Raw genomic sequence first — 18,059 nt, 5'->3', positions numbered from 1 at the left:
CTGAAATGAATTTAAATCTGTTGCTTATGTCAAAGCAGTGAACTGACAATGTAATTTTGAATTACTAACTGTAATTTAGCAGCAGCACTAATGAACATAACTAGCAAATGGTAGTTTAGCTTAAATTAATGTAATTTGGGATTTCCCTACAAATCAAAGTTCTTTTGAAAAAACTTTAGTAAAGGTAAAGGTAAAATTAACAATATGGATCTTAAACTTACATGATTTAACAAAGTGGAAAGCTTGGACCCATCTTGAATATTCTTCTCCAAGATATTTAGGACTTTCACAGTTTTGTCAGTGGAAAGCTGAAATAGCAACACAATTTTTTACAATCAATCATTTGTAAAAGTAATAAATTATTCAAGAAACATTGTGTACAATTATCACCTTTGGGCTACAGAATATATTAAAGAGTGAGAAAAGAAAATTTTCCCACTTAGATTCTCTATTTAAATCTGAATTATGTAGAGAATTAATCCCTTGTTTCTCAAGGACAGAAAAGCAAACAAAGAATGGGCACAAATGCACATTACTACTCTTAACATATAGCTTGTGAAGACTGAGTTTGTTCTGATGCCTGGCCCCTGTTCTTGTGGCAGTGACCCTGAACATGCATATGAACGAACGAACACACACGCATACTGAGACTTTACGTTTATTTTTTGGAGAGAGAGAGAAGGAACACAAGTGGGGGAGGATCAGAGAGAGAGAGGGAGACAGAATCGGAAGTAGGCTCCAGGCTCTGAGGTGTCAACACAGAGCAGCACATGGGGGCTCCAACCCATGAACTGTGAGATCATGACCTGAGCAAGTTGGATGCTTAACCAACTGAGCCCCTAAATTTTTATTTTAATGTTTATTTTTGAGAGAGAGAGAGAGACAGAGTGCAAGCGGGAGAGGGACAGAGAGAGAGGGAGACACAGAATCTGAAGCAGGCTCCAGGCTCTAAGCTGTCAGCACAGAGCCCAACACGGGGTTTGAACCCACGAACCGTGAGATCACGACTGGAGCCAAAGTTGGATGCTTAACCCGACTGAGCCACCCAGGGGCCCCAAACTACCAAGACTTTAAAAAAAAAAAAAAAAAGGTTATTTATTTTGAAAGAGAGAAGGGGTGGGGAAGAAAAATGGGCGCACAAGTGGGGGAGAGGCAGAGAGAGAGAATCCCAAGCAGGCTCCACACTGTCAGCACAAAGCCTGACACAGAGCAAGATCTCACGAACTGTGAAATCATGACCTGAGCCAAAATCAAGGGTCCGACACAGCCAACTGAGCCACCGAGGTGCCCCTAAACTACTGAGACTTTGGTAAACTTCCCATACTTTGAAAATACTCAGCAAATTCACTTTGAGAAACAGAAATAATAGCTATATATAATAACAGAATTTATGAAATAAACTTAGGATTGGAAGTGTCATCTCAGAAAACTGATGACATATTCCTATACAATAAATCATCCTCTCTCTCTGCACATAGCAATACTATGAACTAATAGCACATTAATTATTGGTTAACTATGTGATATGTCTGGCTTTAAAACACAAATTCATGGAAACCCTTGTGCACTACTGGTGGGAATGTAATTGGGTGCAGCCACTATGGAAAACAATATGGAGGGTCCTCAAAACTAAAAACAGAACTACCATAAGATCCATCAATTCCACTTCTGGGTATTTATGTGAAGGAGAAGAAAACACTAACTTAAAAAGATATATGCACCCCCATGTTCACTGCATCATTATTTACAATAGCCAAGACATGGAAGCATCCACAGTGTCCAGAGATGGATGAATGAGCAAACAAAATGTGGTATATACACGATGGAATATTATTTTGCCATAAAAAAGGAAATCTTGCCATATGTGACAACATGATTGGTCCTTGAGGGCATTACACTAAGAGAAATAAGTCAAAGACAAATGACATATGATCTCACCTGTGGAATCTAAAACCAACAAAAACCAACCCAATTCACAGATACAGAGAACAGATAATTCTGTACAAAAGGAACCTGCCCTGGTTAGAAGAGGAGAGGGGCACCTGGATGGCTCAGGTCATGATCTTATGGTTTGTGAGATCGAGCCTGGCGTCTAGCTCTGTGCTGACAGCATGGAGCCTGCCTGGGATTCTCTCTCTCTGCCCCTCCCACTCATACGTTCTCTCTCGCTCTCTCTCAAAATAAATAAATAAATTTAAAAAAAAAAGAGAGAGAGAGAAGAGGAGGAGAGAGGATTCATCTTGAAATTGTATCTGCACAGCAATCATGCAGTAGTTTAGGAAGTGAATGGTGGCTCATAAAGATTATGGGAAGCTATCCCTTGATGCTGTCACTATTGTCTGAAGTTATTATCAATGAAAAATACTCTGCTATTTCATTAGAAAAGAATGAGACTATTTAGCAACAGAGAGCTCACAGGAAAGACAACTCACAAAAATTATTATAAAGCCTACAGCAATGAGACTATGTACTTATTAACAATTAATGTGCTGAAACTGTAGCATTACCCTTTTACCACTCTAAATGGCTAAAGCAAACGCCAAGGAAAAATTTAGTGTATTTCTACATTTAAATAATCTGAATATCTGAGACAATAACAAGAAAAACAGTGGAAAAAAAAATCCAGGCCCATGCCTCTTTCGGTGCAATAAGATACAGTTTTCTTTAGAATAATTTACAGAATACTTCTTTGATTCAAGTTTAAAAAAAAAAAAAATTCAGTTAGCCTCTCAGAAGGCAACCAGAAATCGTTTTCAGTATTATTTACTTTATGTAAACTTTGTAATTTGCCTTGGAAACTTTAATTTCAAAGATCAGACCTTAAGTAAATATATAAAATTTACTTTAGTGAGATACCTTATCCATTATACCCATTGCTTTAATTTTAGCAGATTCACTGCCGAGTTCATTAAGCTGGTGTTTTCCTAAGAGAAGTTCCTGAGGAATTTCATCATCATCACCTGAAAAACCAAACCAAACAATTAAGGGAGAATACATAGCTCAAAATAGTAAGTTTAATTTTTTAATAAAATTTCTGGACACATAGACAAATATAAACAAACTAAACAAATAACAACCTAAGAGGCTTCTGCACACCTCAAGCGCACCCCTAACGAGCGAGGACAGGGATTAAAACTAGAGCTCTGACTGGGATGGAAAGAGGACTCAGATCTCGTGTCTTCACTCTCAACCAAGTTCTCTGCCCCAGGGGGCTGACCTGTGTGCACTACATAACAGTCTCTCATGCCCTCTGGCTTCTGTTTGGGTACAGCTAGTGGGGTGCCCTGTCAGAAGATCTAAAAAGAAGGAGAGTGAGGTCAGGGTATTTATATCTGTGACTCCTTCCTTGTACGGTCTCCTCAGGCTGCCTATGTCCTCTGACCAAAAGGTTACTGCCTTTTTTCAAGGCAGTCTACGATATTTTTTTCCCTACAGAGTGAGAGTTCTGTAACTTCTCTTTACCCTTGTTCCTTTTGGAGCAGCGATGGTAACAGTTTCATGGTTGTTAACCCTGGATTCTGGCACTATTCTGTCCCTAACTCTGAAACTGGTCTCTTTGTAAGTAAGTCCTCCTCAAATTATCCCAATTTGAGAGTGTCATCTGTCTTCTGGTTGGGATCTTCAATGACATGGGAGACAGTTTCTCAGCACACCACTGGAGTTTTATAAATGACAAAACTGCTACTCCAAATAATGGAGAAATGCATTAATGATACTTAGGCAAGTAACTCTGACAAAACAAATATTTTTAAAATCAAGGGTAATGTAATATAAAGGGTAATATACCTTTTAAGGCATTTTCAAATAGATGGACTCATATCAGAAATTATTGTATATCACATGGCTTTTGTAAAATTAGGTTAAAATGTTTGTACCAGCTGAAGGTGGCATAAAATGGTTGAGAATAGCTCTAAACACTGCAAGCACATTACATTTTTATATTTATAGATATGATCTTTACATATTATTATAAAAGGAATATAATATATAAATATTACATTAATCCTATTGTATGTTAATTGGTTTACTATTTTGTTTTCCGTATTAGATTCTGTATTACTTGAAACCAGGAGCTGGGATATTTATCTTTGCATCTCTAGCACTTAATATATTACTGACAAAGAGCAAGTATTCAATAAATATTGGCTATAAGAATAAATGAGCAGATGCATGGGTTCCTGTTTCTGCATCCCTGCTCAAATTAGTATTTAGGTCCTTATCTAGGACCTACTCAAGTCTTACCTGCATGAAGGTTTCCTTAATTACTCTCACCTACCTTGGTAACTGCACTTTCAGGATTCTTAAGACACTATCAATAATTAATAATACCTGATTTTTATACTAAAGTTTTCAATTTCTTGACAATATAGACTACACTTGACTCTACAACCAGATTTCAAGTTGCTTGAGAGCACTTAATCATGCCTCTGTATCTACTAGATAACTGGCAGAAAGCTAGACACGTAGGTAAATAAATACATTTAAAATTGATTTTATATTTAGAAGTAAATATATATTAAAATGATTTTACCAAATGCAGTAAAATCCATATCTTCTAAATTATCCAAAATATTCTCTATTGAGGCTGTGAATCTCTTAAAAGTTGAAGAATCCATCATTTCTACAAAAAGAAAAAATAAAAACTTATTATGATCACATTACAAGTAGAATACTGATGTTGACACTATGAACAAAGACAAAAATTTACCTTCAGGTGTTAGTTTTGGTTCATAAGCTTTCCTCTTCTTCTGTTTTTCTTTTTTCTTCATTTTTCTAGCAACTAAATCAAACAAAAGAAATATTGAAATACAGGAAAGACAACTTAAAATATTTCTATTCTTGCGCTTAGGTTCTTCCAGAACGTTAAATACTTAAACAATAACCACTGCCATTCCAAACTAAATACATACTTTTGTCTTGATTAACAATTAGGAGTTGTTAATGAACTCAGAAAAAAGTATCAAAGAGTCTTCAAAGTTAAACCCCTAAATTTAAGGTGGCTTATGTAAGAAATCCGTTGATACTGATGTATTACCCTCACTAAGGCTGGGAGGAGGAGAATAATCTTCCATGTCAGAATCTGATGGGCTTCGGTTTCGATAACGACCACCACCTGAACTCCTTCTTCCTTCATGAGAGTGGCCGCTTCTCCTATGATCCCCAGAGCTTCTTCTGTCACGTTCTTCATATTCCCAAGCTTTATCATCATCTTTTTTATGTCGTTTCCTAGAGGCTAAAAGCAAATCCCCATGACAAATAATTTACCTCATTTAAAAAGACTATTAAAGCTTGTACTTCACAAATTTACCACATGGGGGAAAATCATTGTGTGGGTCTAGGAAATTCTGAGTTTTTCTGTTTAATCAGAAATATGAATTATGGTATAGAAATAGTATCACTTATTTTAGCAATATCTATCTACATTTAAATATTTTTACATGAATTTGGTTTGCTAACAAATATAGATAGGAATGTTCTGGGAATTAAACAGTGCTCATTTCAAAGAAAGATATAATCAGCGAGTCAGTAAAGATAATATCTAACCATCAGGATGAATTAAGGCATGCAAAACAATCTTTATTTAGGATTTGGATGAAAAACAGAAACACCTTAAAGCATTTAGATTACTGATGGGGAGTAGGGTTTGGAGGAAAAGTAAACTTTTGAGAAAGTGTTATAGAATATGGGGTAACCATGTATACCAACAATTAAAAGTCAAGTTAAGCCCACAATTTAGGTAAAATTCAACAGACTGATAATCTAATGTCACAGGCCTACAGAGATAGAATAAATCCATACAGTTGTAAATACTCACACTGAATTCAGTTCCCCAATAACATATTTGCTTAAACCCAAAGAAAAAAGCTTTTAAGCTTATAAAAACCCAAAGAAAAAAGCTTTTAGGCTTATAAATGCTATATAAACAAATTTATGTATGTTACCTTCAGTCCCTCCCCCATCTTTCCAAGGGTCTAAGCATTCTGCTAAAATCACCAGTATTGACAGGAACTTCTAGGCAGAACTGGCAAACAGATTTCATCTGACACATCAACTCTGATCAAATGGTAATAGCTGCCAAGAACATTATATTTCCTTGAGAAAGCATCATATTTCAGCAAGAAAGACTGATTAGAAATGTCTGTCCTGTGAGAGCCTGAGGGCAGTACAAGTGACAAATATTTACCATACCTGCTCTTGCATGCAGTACCAACAACTTAAAACTAGGTTAGAGAAGTAATGTGTCCTACATCGTGGGATTCTTGTTTCGACCACTTGTTGCTGACAATGAAATACTTTCTAATCGTTGAACTAAATGTGACTCCCTTGCTTTCTTGTAGCTGACTTCTATTTCAAATCCCTAACTATGATCAATACTCAAATACTTAAGACAAAAATAACGCTTCAGTCCCCTTAAATTCTTAGATTTAAGGATGCCAATCTTACTAGCATAGATAGATGTATTCTACTACGCTTGTACTGGTGCCCTTATGTGTAAGCAATGCCTACACTCTGGCTAATCTCACCCTTACATGCTGCCTTAGCTGTTCCTATTCGAGAATCTAGTTTGGTTTCTGGTTCTGGACGCTTCTGTCCAATCTACTGACAGTATGGCAGAAAAAGATAATTTTGTTTCCTCTTTTTGGTCATAGACTTGGCACAGAAAGATGGTTCATAAAAAAAGACAAATGTAAATGCATATATTTAAATCTCCAATGATTTTCTTCATAATTAGGCATAAATTTGACTATGAAATATGAGGAAGAAGTAGGACTTTCTCCCCTTTTGCAATTAGGGTATGCCCCAGTACGTTCTCTTACTTGAGAGGCTGTCTTATAAACTAATATAAGGGGTGTGTGTGTGTGTGTGTGTGTGTGTCAGAGAAACATTTAGCATTCAATAAATACTTTTTCAACAAGTACTAACATACCTATCAAACATGAGGAAAAACAACTAATAAGCAAACTTGTTCAGAAAGAATTCTATGACCTCAAATATGACCTAGTCCTTTTGAAACTTAATTTCATACGAAATCCATTTCAAGCATTCAATTCTATGATTAGAAAACGCTTGAAAAATCTTACAGTTGTTAGCAAGAACATACAAAATACCGTACCGGTGATAATTTTTATAGGCCTTGAAGATTTTTTGTTTCACATCCATTAAACTTTAGGAAATTTGGATAAAAATAGGATGGCAAGTTAGAAAAAATTCCCACCCAACTTCTATGATACAGTGTGTTGTAATAAGGTTATCAGGATCCCAATTCATTGTTACTAGTTTATCCTTTTGCTATTACTCTCAAGAAGTAGGGGAGGAGCTCAGTAGACAGGTAGATAAAATATGACTTGAGTGTCTATTTTCACCTACATTGCTCTTTCACCTACATTGCTCTTTAGCTTATATCTTCCCTCCTTCCCCAGGAACACACTGACCTTGTAGTTGTGCTATAGCTATCCAGATCTATGTGGCCCAACTTTCAAAGTTACCCCTCAACCTTTCCCCCATCCTTCAACAAAACAATTGCCTTAGTTTTAGATTTTCAGGAGTGCAATTTGATTAAACTGCAGTAAAACCTTAAGTTTCAAACGGTCTCTCTCAAAGCAGCATAACGCTTGTGTTTATGTTCTCATACTACTTTTACATTTTGTACTACACTATATTGTCACTGCATTGTTTTTGTTGTGGTATAATGACAATGTGTTTATGTAAACTACCAATTGCAATTCCTCCATCTCTCAAATCAGCGGCTCCAGAGTAAATTTTTCTATAGTTACTTGTATAGAAATTAGAAAAACAGGAAGCTACTCTGAAGTCTCTTAAAAAATCCAGAGAAACTTTTCTTCCTCCTAGCAAGGGCTGAAGCTGAGGTTCTCTGATATGAGCTTTCAGTACACTTGGAAACAGATATAACAGGGTTCATGGCTTTAAGACAACACTAAGTGCTTCCATAAGATAAAATGAGAGCTCTCCTAACAGAAAGCAAGGAAAAGAATAGTGGCTGCACTCATGACAAACATAAGGCATGTGTGGCTCTCTTCTCTTACACTTGATGGCCATTTCTGATTGTGCCATCCTTTCTACTTAACTGCAAGATAGCTTCAAAATTCTCCTCAGCTTAGCAATGAGAGGAGCTCAGCCGCTCTCAGTGAAATGGGAGTTGAAGTGTGATTTGAAATGAGTCTGCAATTAAAGAACTCCTCCTTCTTAACTACTCCCTTTAGAAATGGGTGACGTTTTAGGGAGCAGGAGAGAGAGTGAAGGAGAGGCATGTCTATAAAGGGGAGTGAGTTTATGAGCCACCAGATCTCCTTTCTCCTATCCCTTTCCAGAATATATGTTCCCATATGACCAAAATGTTTGATTATAATAAAAAAAGTATTAAGCTTAGCCATTGAAATATATTCCATGTAAATACATCTCATGAGAATACAAATGATAACAATTGTACATATAATTGTCAGATTAACTTTGCTATATATTTTATTCCAATTTTAAAACTTTCTTCAGATTTGTTCAGTATTTATAGCCTACTGCTCATAGCTCAAGAGCTCACAATTTAAAGAAAATCAGAGTAAATGAACATTAAAAACTTTGGAGGAGGTGAAGGATTTCCATCAGCAATATACATTTAAAATTGGCAGCATGCATCTGTCCTTCCTGCCCTTGCTTGTCACACCTCAATCTATGGAAACTAGGTGGAAAAGGTAGAATACACTGGAGGTCTTCCCAGTTCTTTTGGTCAAAATGACTAAGTCAGTTGGCACACAAGTGAAGATCTCCCATAGTCTGTTTCCACTGAATGCCGTTTAAGTCAAACAAGGTTGCTGACCCCTCTTGGCTAGGCTCAATTCTCTTGCTCCAGAAGAAGGAAGATAGGGATAAAAGAGAAGAACTTTTTCAGTGGACCAGTAGGAAGACAGGCGAGGTATAGCAAGTCTAGTGCAAAGACAGGTGATCACAGTGTTGTAGAGAGGTAGCTGTGTAGTGAAGAAGCCAGCTCTGGAAAACAGTGAAACAAGGGAGGAATTCCAGGACACAGCTGGGCAAAAAGGAGAAGCCAGGTCCAAACCACACAGATAATTGGCAATGTGGCTAATCCATTCATAATTTAGTGATAGTATGGTTTTAAATATTTCTTCACCTGGCTATCTCCTATGTGTCCTTCAAGACTCAACTCAAGTGTCACCTCTTCCAGTAAGCGTTCCCTGAAACCCAAGTATAATTTTGATGTCAATCCAATGTGCTCCCATAGCACCCTGGATTTACTTATTATCACTGTACTTTTCTCACTGTGCTACAACGGTTTACATATTTCCCCCATTAGACTGAAGGCTCTTTAAAGACAGGGGCCACATCTTATTTATATTTTTAATCTCAGTGCCTAACATATATAGTAGGAACTCAATAAATGTTTGCTAAATACAGACACATACCTGTGTTATTTGACACTAATCATAGCTCATTAAAATTTTTTTTCTTGGTGCCAACTGATCTCATCTGTCACACGTTTTTTAGTATAAAGAAAAAGCCTTGCTATACTAAGTTATTGAGAATTAAGATCACTGTACTGTTCCTAACCCCCCAAATTATGAATGAGACAAACATATCAACCTGCGTTTTAATTCTAAAGTAATAATAAAATTATGTGATACTTACATTCAAAAGCTTCATCACTATCATTATCTTCATCTGAACTGATTTCAGCATATTTTGGCTTTTCATTAACTGTGCTACGCTTGCGTTTATTCATTTTCACACGTTCACAAAGTGGCATGGTGGATTCAATTTCTGCCAGAAGTTCGGGGGGTAATTCTTTTAACACTGATTGATCTATACTACCTATTAATGAAAGGTAAGAAAAAAATTTAAATCTGAAGATAAAAGGGAAATTTTAACTAAATTAGAACAATGAAAATGAAATACTAGTATTTATATACGTTTTCTAAGTCAGCTTTGTATTTTAATAAAACACATATTTAAACCTGTAATAGGCTCAACCCTGACCTGATAATGCAGTTTTTATACATGTATCATTATATAACAACTTAAAAAATATAAAAAGGGTAGTTATATCATCAGTTTTTGATATAATGCCTTCATTTGTCTGCACAGACTAAAAACTTTCTAAAACTATGAATCCACTGGCATTGACTAGCGTATTTGTACTAGGGGATTCATTTTGCATTCTTGGTAGCACCCCCATTTGTTTTACAGAAGTCTATACCCGTCAGTTTGAAAGTAAGGCTCTCTCTCCGTGCAGATTAGAAGAGTTGGAAGACACTTAGCACCTCCTTCTCTTCATCTATGATCTTGGTGGTTGTGTGATATGGCTGAGACTAGAGTTTTACATGCTTTTACCTATCACTGTCTATTCGAGAGGCATGGTAATGCCTTTAGTATTCCAAAGAACTTCCTCAAACAGATAAACCAATATATGCATTTAACTGAAGATAAAGGAACATGAAAGGCAGGATAAACAAAACAAAAATATTTAAAAATGTAATTGTCTATAATTGAAAATAGTAAATTCAAGTCTGTCATGAAATAAGTTCATATTTTCCCATGAAAAAGTAATGATGGAATAAAAATATATCAGCATAATAACATTAACATAATATTTACTATTTAATCCTACACACATACACACAAATACACAAACACTACAAATGAAGAAATAAATTCTTAACATCTTATTGAGAGCTTAAAAATAAAGAAGTAGCAAAAGCTATTTATTCAGGATAATTTGTCCTTGATGATGACAATTTTAACTTACTTTACTTACCCTTGTAAATTTTTTAGTGGAAGAACAAAAATGAGGTCTTAGCTGCTAAATTTTAGAAACTGGGAGCAAAGAGTACTTTAGTGGATTATAACGGGGAGTATTAGTAACTATAATCAACATTAACACTACAACATTTGAATTTTAATAGTGCTTATGTAAAGGATAAAAATAAATCATGACAAAAATGAATGGGTACTGATTAAGATAATTTCAAAGCCTCAGTATTCAATCCCAATAATTTAAGAATATAAAACATAGCTTATTAATCTCAATGGAAGAATAATCTTTTTTTTATTCTTCATGCAATTTTTATTGAACATCATGAAAGAGTTATTTCAGTAACCTTTAGTCTTTTACTCTTCTAAGGACACGCATAGCAAAAATTTTACCCAATAAAGATGTAATACTTGTGACTGGTAGTATTCCAAAGAATTCATTGCTGAGAATCCTGACAGACTAATGTTGAGTGTAACTTATCTGTGTCACTTTCAAATCATGTAACATTACTCTGTGCTGGCTTTCTTAATTTAACTGTACTTTATCAGTGAGGTCTTTTCAGAATATTGCTACAAGTAAAAGAAACCAACTTTAGCTTTGGATTGTCCATATGTTCAGCCCAAAGGTAAATACAAAATGCATCTCATTTAAAAGTCCTTAACGTCTTGAGCACCTCTAATTAAATGTGTGGTTCTTTTTTGATGGAAGGATCATGTCTTCTAGTATTTACTTTCCCCTTTCCACATGGCCTATAATTTATCTTATTTTAATAATTTATAAATGCTCAATAAATGCTTTCTGATTACCTGTCATTCACAATTTCCTATGAACACTTACAAACTTCCTGTATAGTTTCTGAATTGCTAGATTTTAGAGGCAAATGAAGACATTTCCCAAATTAAAAAAAAAAAAAAAAAAGGAAGTACTGTCCTTTTTGTACTCCTGAAATGTTATAAGCTTTTGGGGTATTTAAATAATGATAGCCCCTGGTGCCTGAGTGGCTCAGTCAGTTAAGCATCCAACTCTTGACTTCAGCTCAGGTCACGATCTCACGGTTTGTGAGATAGAGTCCCATGTCAGGCTCCATGATGACAGTGCAGAGCCTACTTGGGATTCTCTCTCTCCTGCTCTCTCTACCTCTCTCCTGTGTGCTCTTGCTCTCTCTCAAACAAAATATTAAAAAAAAAATTAAGTAGAGATAGCGCCAAAGTATTTGGCCTTTAATCCATCATGACATTTTTTAAAAAGCCAATTTACCTGATTATGTTCTGCTTAAATTCCCATTCTCAAAGACATATACTGACCTGATACATATCCCAGAATAAAAATTATCCTATGGATAAATATACAATAGATAATCAAGGGTCTTTACAATGGTTTGTGAGATCACCAGAGCAAGGACTCTGCTCTCTTTCTCTCTTTTAAAAAAACTCCTCACAATAGCCAGACATAGAAAACTTAATGTCATATATATGATAAAGCAGGCACTAAAGTTTATTCATTGTAGTTTACCATCTCTTATTCCCTAAATCATAAAAATACAATCAGATTTAAGAGCTTTTCTATTAGGTCGATCATTTTAACCTCTGTATAACTGAATGGTATAGCAACATAATTCAAAGACCAAATGTTTAATTTCTGAAGATAACCCAACTTAAGAAAAAACGAATCCAGCAACAGGTAATGTCTCTCAATGTATCATCCTCCAAAAGTAACCTCTGTTTCATTTTGAATAGAAACATCTATTCCAAAGGTTTAGGCATTTTCTCAATTAAACACATCCTTTCTTCCTTTTAATAAACACTTTATAAACTGACTCAGCTAGGTCCCTTGATTATAAAGAATAAGAGATAAAATGTTAGACTTTCCTATACTCACATTCGGGTTCTTTACTACATTATCAAGGACTGAATTACTGACTCAGCTTCAAAAGATCTGAATAAACAGTGAGTACCTCAAATGATGTCTATGATGTATTGGTTATGTTCTTTCCCCTAAATTAGGAACTAGCAATTGTTTAATTGCAAAATAATGTCTATTTCTTTTTTTTTTTTAATTTTTTTTTCAACGTTTTTTATTTATTTTTGGGACAGAGAGAGACAGAGCATGAACGGGGGAGGGGCAGAGAGAGAGGGAGACACAGAATCGGAAACAGGCTCCAGGCTCTGAGCCATCAGCCCAGAGCCCGACGCGGGGCTCGAACTCACGGACCGCGAGATCGTGACCTGGCTGAAGTCGGACGCTTAACCGACTGCGCCACCCAGGCGCCTCATAATGTCTATTTCTTAACACAACTAGAAACTAGACTTTAGAAATTATTGTTTATGGAGGCACCTGGGTGGCTTAGTTAAGCGTCTGACTTCGGCTCAGGTCACAATCTCACAGTTCATGGGTGCAGCCCCGCATCGGGCTCTGTGCTAACAACTCAGTCTGGAGCCTGCTTCGGATTCTATGTCTCTGTCTCTCTCTCTGTCTTTCTCTCTCTCTGCCCTTCCCTGGTTTGTGCTCTCTCTCAAAAATAAAATAAACATTAAAAAAAAAAAAAAAAAAGAAATTGTTTGTAGGGTTATTATTGTTCTTAAAAAATTCAGATTGCTAGTACCTGATGATTATCTTTCTCACCTCACTTCTCCCATTCCAACTACTTTATTGTTTAAATCAGGTGTTTGAATTACCACAAAATTTTAAGTTACTGGCTTGAGGGGATAATGTCATTTAGTCACAATTTTGTGAATATCACACTTTCAGCTTTTGTAGGTATATACTCCATTAGATGTAGCGCACCTCTATTTTCTAGCTCTAATAAGGCTAAAAGAATACATTTACTTCTAGATATGGTACATTTTAGGAACCTTGGATTTCTAGTCTAAATTACTTATATTAGCACATTTAGCAGATTATTAAAACCAGACAACTAAAAGTCTCAAAGAGTCACTGATTAGATAACAATGTATTATTTGGGAGCGCCTGAGTGGCTCAGTCAGTTAAGCGTCCGATTTTGGCTCAGGTCATGATCTCACGGTTCGTGAGTTCGTGAGTTCGAGCCCTGCGTCGGGCTCTGTGCTGACAGCTCAGAGCCTGGAGCCTGCTTCAGATTCTATGTCTCCCTCTCCGCTGCTTGCACTCTGTCTCTCACATTGTGTCAAAAATAAACAAACATTAAAAAAAATGTGTTATTTGTTTTTTTAAGTGAAACAAACAACCCCGAGATTAAAATAAATGAACTCTTTGGGACTAAAGATTCAGACAGTGGAAACCAGTCATGTTCAGAAACAAACCAAGAAACTCACATAAAACTCCAAATTATGTAAGTCATAAAAAACATCTTAGGCATAATGTAGTTCAGGGACAATTCTTCCAATAACCTACTCAAATTACAAAGGAGTAGCATCAAATGGATCTTTAACCCCAAATACAGGCAATCTGCCTGTCGTGTAACCCTAAGTGGGTTAATACAGTTTGAAGAAGATACATATTTTTGGTAGAAATGGTTCCTAAATGCAAGCCAACTTCTTTATTTAAAGCCACTATTAAGAAGTGCATCTAAGTGGGGCGCCTGGGTGGCGCAGTCGGTTAAGCGTCCGACTTCAGCCAGGTCACGATCTCGCGGTCCGTGGGTTCGAGCCCCGCGTCAGGCTCTGGGCTGATGGCTCGGAGCCTGGAGCCTGTTTCCGATTCTGTGTCTCCCTCTCTCTCTCTGCCCCTCCCCCGTTCATGCTCTGTCTCTCTCTGTCCCAAAAATAAATAAAAAACGTTGAAAAAAAAAATTAAAAAAAAAAAAAAAAAAGAAGTGCATCTAAGTAGCATAAATTGTGGATTACATAGCCCTGAAATATGGCAACAGTTGGGAGGTAGAAACAAAAAGCAACAACCTAAAGAGAAACTAAAAAAAAGTATGGTTCAACTATGAGACCAGGACACTGAATGTTCCTTTCACAGGGACCATAAGATTACCTAACCTGATGGCAGTACTATGGATAAAGAGGAAGACTGTGCACTAGGGACCAAAATCTGCAGTGAATGCAGGGACATAGAAGATTGCTGTCCAAAGTTTTGAGGTCAGGTGCCTGGGTGGCTTAGTGGGTTGAGCATCCGACTTTGACTCAGGTCATGATTTCGTGGTTCATGGGTTTAAGCCTTGTGTTGGGCTCTGTGCTGACAGCTCACAGCCTTGAGCCTGCTTCGGATTCTGTGTCTCCCTCTCTCTCTGCCCTCCCCCGCTTGCACTCTGTATCTCTCTCTCAAAAATAAATAAACATTAAAAAAAAAGTTTGGAGGTCACAAAACAATGACCTTAGGGGAAAAACTTTGACACGTACATTTTAGCAATTACAGGTGACGCTTAACATGTTTGAACTGCATGGGTCCACTTATATGCCAATTTTTCTTGAGAGACAAGTATAGTATTGTAGATGTATTTTCTTTTTCTTATGATTTTAACAGTATATAATCCATGTAATAAACAAAATATGTATTGACTTTATGTTATTGGTAAAGTTTCCTGGTCAACATTAGGCTATATCAGTAGTTAAATTTTGGGGGAGTCAAAAGTTATACATGGATTTTTGACTGTGTAGAGGAAGAACCCTCCATGTTATTCAAGGATCAACTGAATTTGGAAAAAGCAGTAGCAAACTAGGAAAAAGGACATTCTCCTTTTTAGTAGCGCTAAGGCTCTTTGGTTGAGTGAAAATGAGGGAAGTGAAACTCACAGCTTTCTATAGATGTTAGTTAACAGTCATCAGAGTAATAAGAAGGGAAGATCTGTTTGTAACTGAGGATGAGGTCTTAATTTAAGGGAAGAGAACATCAGGTAGATTACCTTCTCTAAAAGGAAAAGGTCAGGAAATAGGTTTGCTTTTGTTTGTGATGGTTTAGGAAAAATGGAAGTGATGCATAATGAGATAATCTAGTATAAAGTTGCTTTAATTTTGGTAAAGAGGCAGAGAGACCCCAGGTACTGGCTGGAGGCCTAATACTACTTATTCAGGATTACAAAAAAACTTAAAATATGAAACAGCAACTTTTATATCAAAATTATAGCATAGATAATTAAGCTCTCTGATACAAGTTAGTCAATACACTTTCAACTTATTTTTTTTTAAGTTTATTATTTTGAGAGAAGGTGTATGTGCACATGGGGGAAGGGCAGAGAGAGAGGCAGACAGAATCCCAAGCACTCTCCCTGCTGCCCACACAGAAGCCCGATGCAGGGCTCAAATCCACAAACTGCATGATCTTAACCTGAGCCAAAGTCAAAAGTCAGACGCTTAACTAACTGACTAAGCCACCCAGGTGCCCCACTCTTCTATTGCTTTAAAAAAAATTTTTTTTTTAAATTTGAGAGAGACTGAGAGAAAAAGAATACACGAGACAGGGAGAGGGCAGAGGAAGAGAGAGAGAATCTTAAGCAGGCTCTATGCACAGTGTGGAGCTGATATGGGGCTTGATCCCATGCTGACTCAGGGATCACAACCTGAGCTGAAATCAAGACTTGGATGCTCAACCAACTAAGCCACCCAGGTGTCCCAATATTCTATTCTTGATGTAAATTTTTCTTAAAAGCACTGTGTCCATTTTTTTTTTTAACAAGTCAACTTCCTGACTCATGATCATTATTGAAAAGATCAAATTTTCTACAATGCTTTACACAGCGATGTCTTTAAGAATTAACTGCTATGCAGAGATGTTTGAGATGATATGAAATGATTCAGCCTTTGCTTCTGAGTTCTGTAAGTCTGCTTGTAGTTGACTGAAATGTATATATTCAGAATCTGTTGACTAGTACAGAATATATAACAGAGCAAATGGGCTTAAAATCCTTTAACTCATTACTTATACTATTCATAGAAATTTATTCCAAGGAAATCTATGCAACAAAAAAATTCTATGAAGAAAGGTGTTTAGATCAGTTTTATCTATTATAACAGCTTTTTTCCAGATGAAAATTCTTTTCTAATCCTGAAGGAAGTTTATCCACAAAGTGAAAAGATATCATAATTGACGTGCGACAAGTGTAAAATATATTAAAAGTAATTGAAGTCTGATTTACTTGTTATATATATATATATTAAATATTAACATATTAATAACTTATATAACCCCACTAAATGAGGTACTCAGATATTAAATATCCTTCTTGAAATACTATATTTGGCAAACTTCACACTACATAAATACTACAGAACTAGAAAACTATTTCAAAACTCATTCTAGATGAATCGTTTTACATACACATATAAATACTCAAACAACAGTGGACATTACAAATTTTAGGTCTCATTTGCTACAGAATAATCTATTTATCAGATTAACCTACATTACAATTTTAATTTTATATATCTACAGTAGGTAGGCTCAGCAAACTACAGCCTGTGGAGTCAAATATGCCCACCACACATTTCTGTATATTAAGTTTTATTAGAATACAGTGACACACAATCATTTCCATGTTGTCTATGGTTGCTTTCGTATTATTGCAATGTTAAAAATAGTGGCCCGTAAAGCCTAAAATATTTACAATCTGGGCCTTCACAGAAAAAGTCTGCTGACCCCTGATCTCTATCCTGTCATAGTTTTTTCAAATTGGAACAAAGTGCCAGCCACCTCGCCAGTGCAGTCACTATATTCTGTACATTTTAGATCACTGAAAATTGGTTTATTTAATGAAGACAAAAACCAAGGAGTTGGCTTGTAGCAAATGAAAAAAAACTATTACAAATGAAGCAGGCAGAAGAAAAGATTCCAAGAAAAATCTGGCTTTAAGCATCAGCTTTGATCTTGACACTAATACTACAAATATCTCATCAATGTGCAGCTACTATATTACTATGGGGAAGAACGATAAAAAGAAACATGCTTTCCAGTAAGTTTATCATGTAAATGACAATTTACTACTAATCAACACAGAAAGTAGGAAGCAGGGATCAAATGATCCTTTCCTTGATATGTAGACACAGAGAGAAAAATAAATAGTAGAAGCACAACCTAACTTTTAATCTCAAGGAACTAAAAAAAGAAAACAAAGCCCAAATTTAATAGAAGGATGAAAATAAATATTAAAGCAGAAATAATTGAAACAGACTAAAAACAGAAAAGATCAATGAAACTAAGAAGTGAATTTCTTTTTTTTCTTTTTTAAAGTTTTTTTTTTTTCAACGTTTATTTATTTTTGGGACAGAGAGAGACAGAGCATGAACGGGAGAGGGGCACTCAGAATCGGAAACAGGCTCCAGGCTCTGAGCCATCAGCCCAGAGCCTGACGCGGGGCTCGAACTCA

General features: G+C 36.0%; 1 protein-coding gene across 3 annotated transcripts in view; it reads right to left on the bottom strand.

Annotated features, from left to right (window-relative positions):
• NIPBL (NIPBL cohesin loading factor) overlaps nucleotides 1–18,059 on the bottom strand; it is a 200,111-nt gene that overhangs the window by 60,805 nt on the left and 121,247 nt on the right. For 2 of the 3 annotated variants that reach the window (XM_040495510.1, XM_040495529.1), the window contains exons 11-16: nucleotides 9,658–9,840; nucleotides 5,036–5,233; nucleotides 4,709–4,780; nucleotides 4,532–4,621; nucleotides 2,857–2,960; nucleotides 222–308 (exon numbers count right to left, since the gene is read on the bottom strand). In XM_040495510.1, coding sequence (XP_040351444.1) covers nucleotides 222–308; nucleotides 2,857–2,960; nucleotides 4,532–4,621; nucleotides 4,709–4,780; nucleotides 5,036–5,233; nucleotides 9,658–9,840 — 734 coding nt within the window. The remainder of the gene's footprint in view (nucleotides 1–221; nucleotides 309–2,856; nucleotides 2,961–4,531; nucleotides 4,622–4,708; nucleotides 4,781–5,035; nucleotides 5,234–9,657; nucleotides 9,841–18,059) is intronic. The other variant, XM_040495519.1, reaches the window with a different exon arrangement.

This window comes from Herpailurus yagouaroundi, unplaced genomic scaffold, assembly GCF_014898765.1.
Source record: "Herpailurus yagouaroundi ecotype Mexico unplaced genomic scaffold, PumYag 29, whole genome shotgun sequence".
NCBI lineage: Eukaryota > Metazoa > Chordata > Mammalia > Carnivora > Felidae > Herpailurus > Herpailurus yagouaroundi.
The sequence above is the reverse complement of the archived record's forward strand: the minus strand, read 5'-3'. Positions and strand labels throughout refer to the sequence as shown.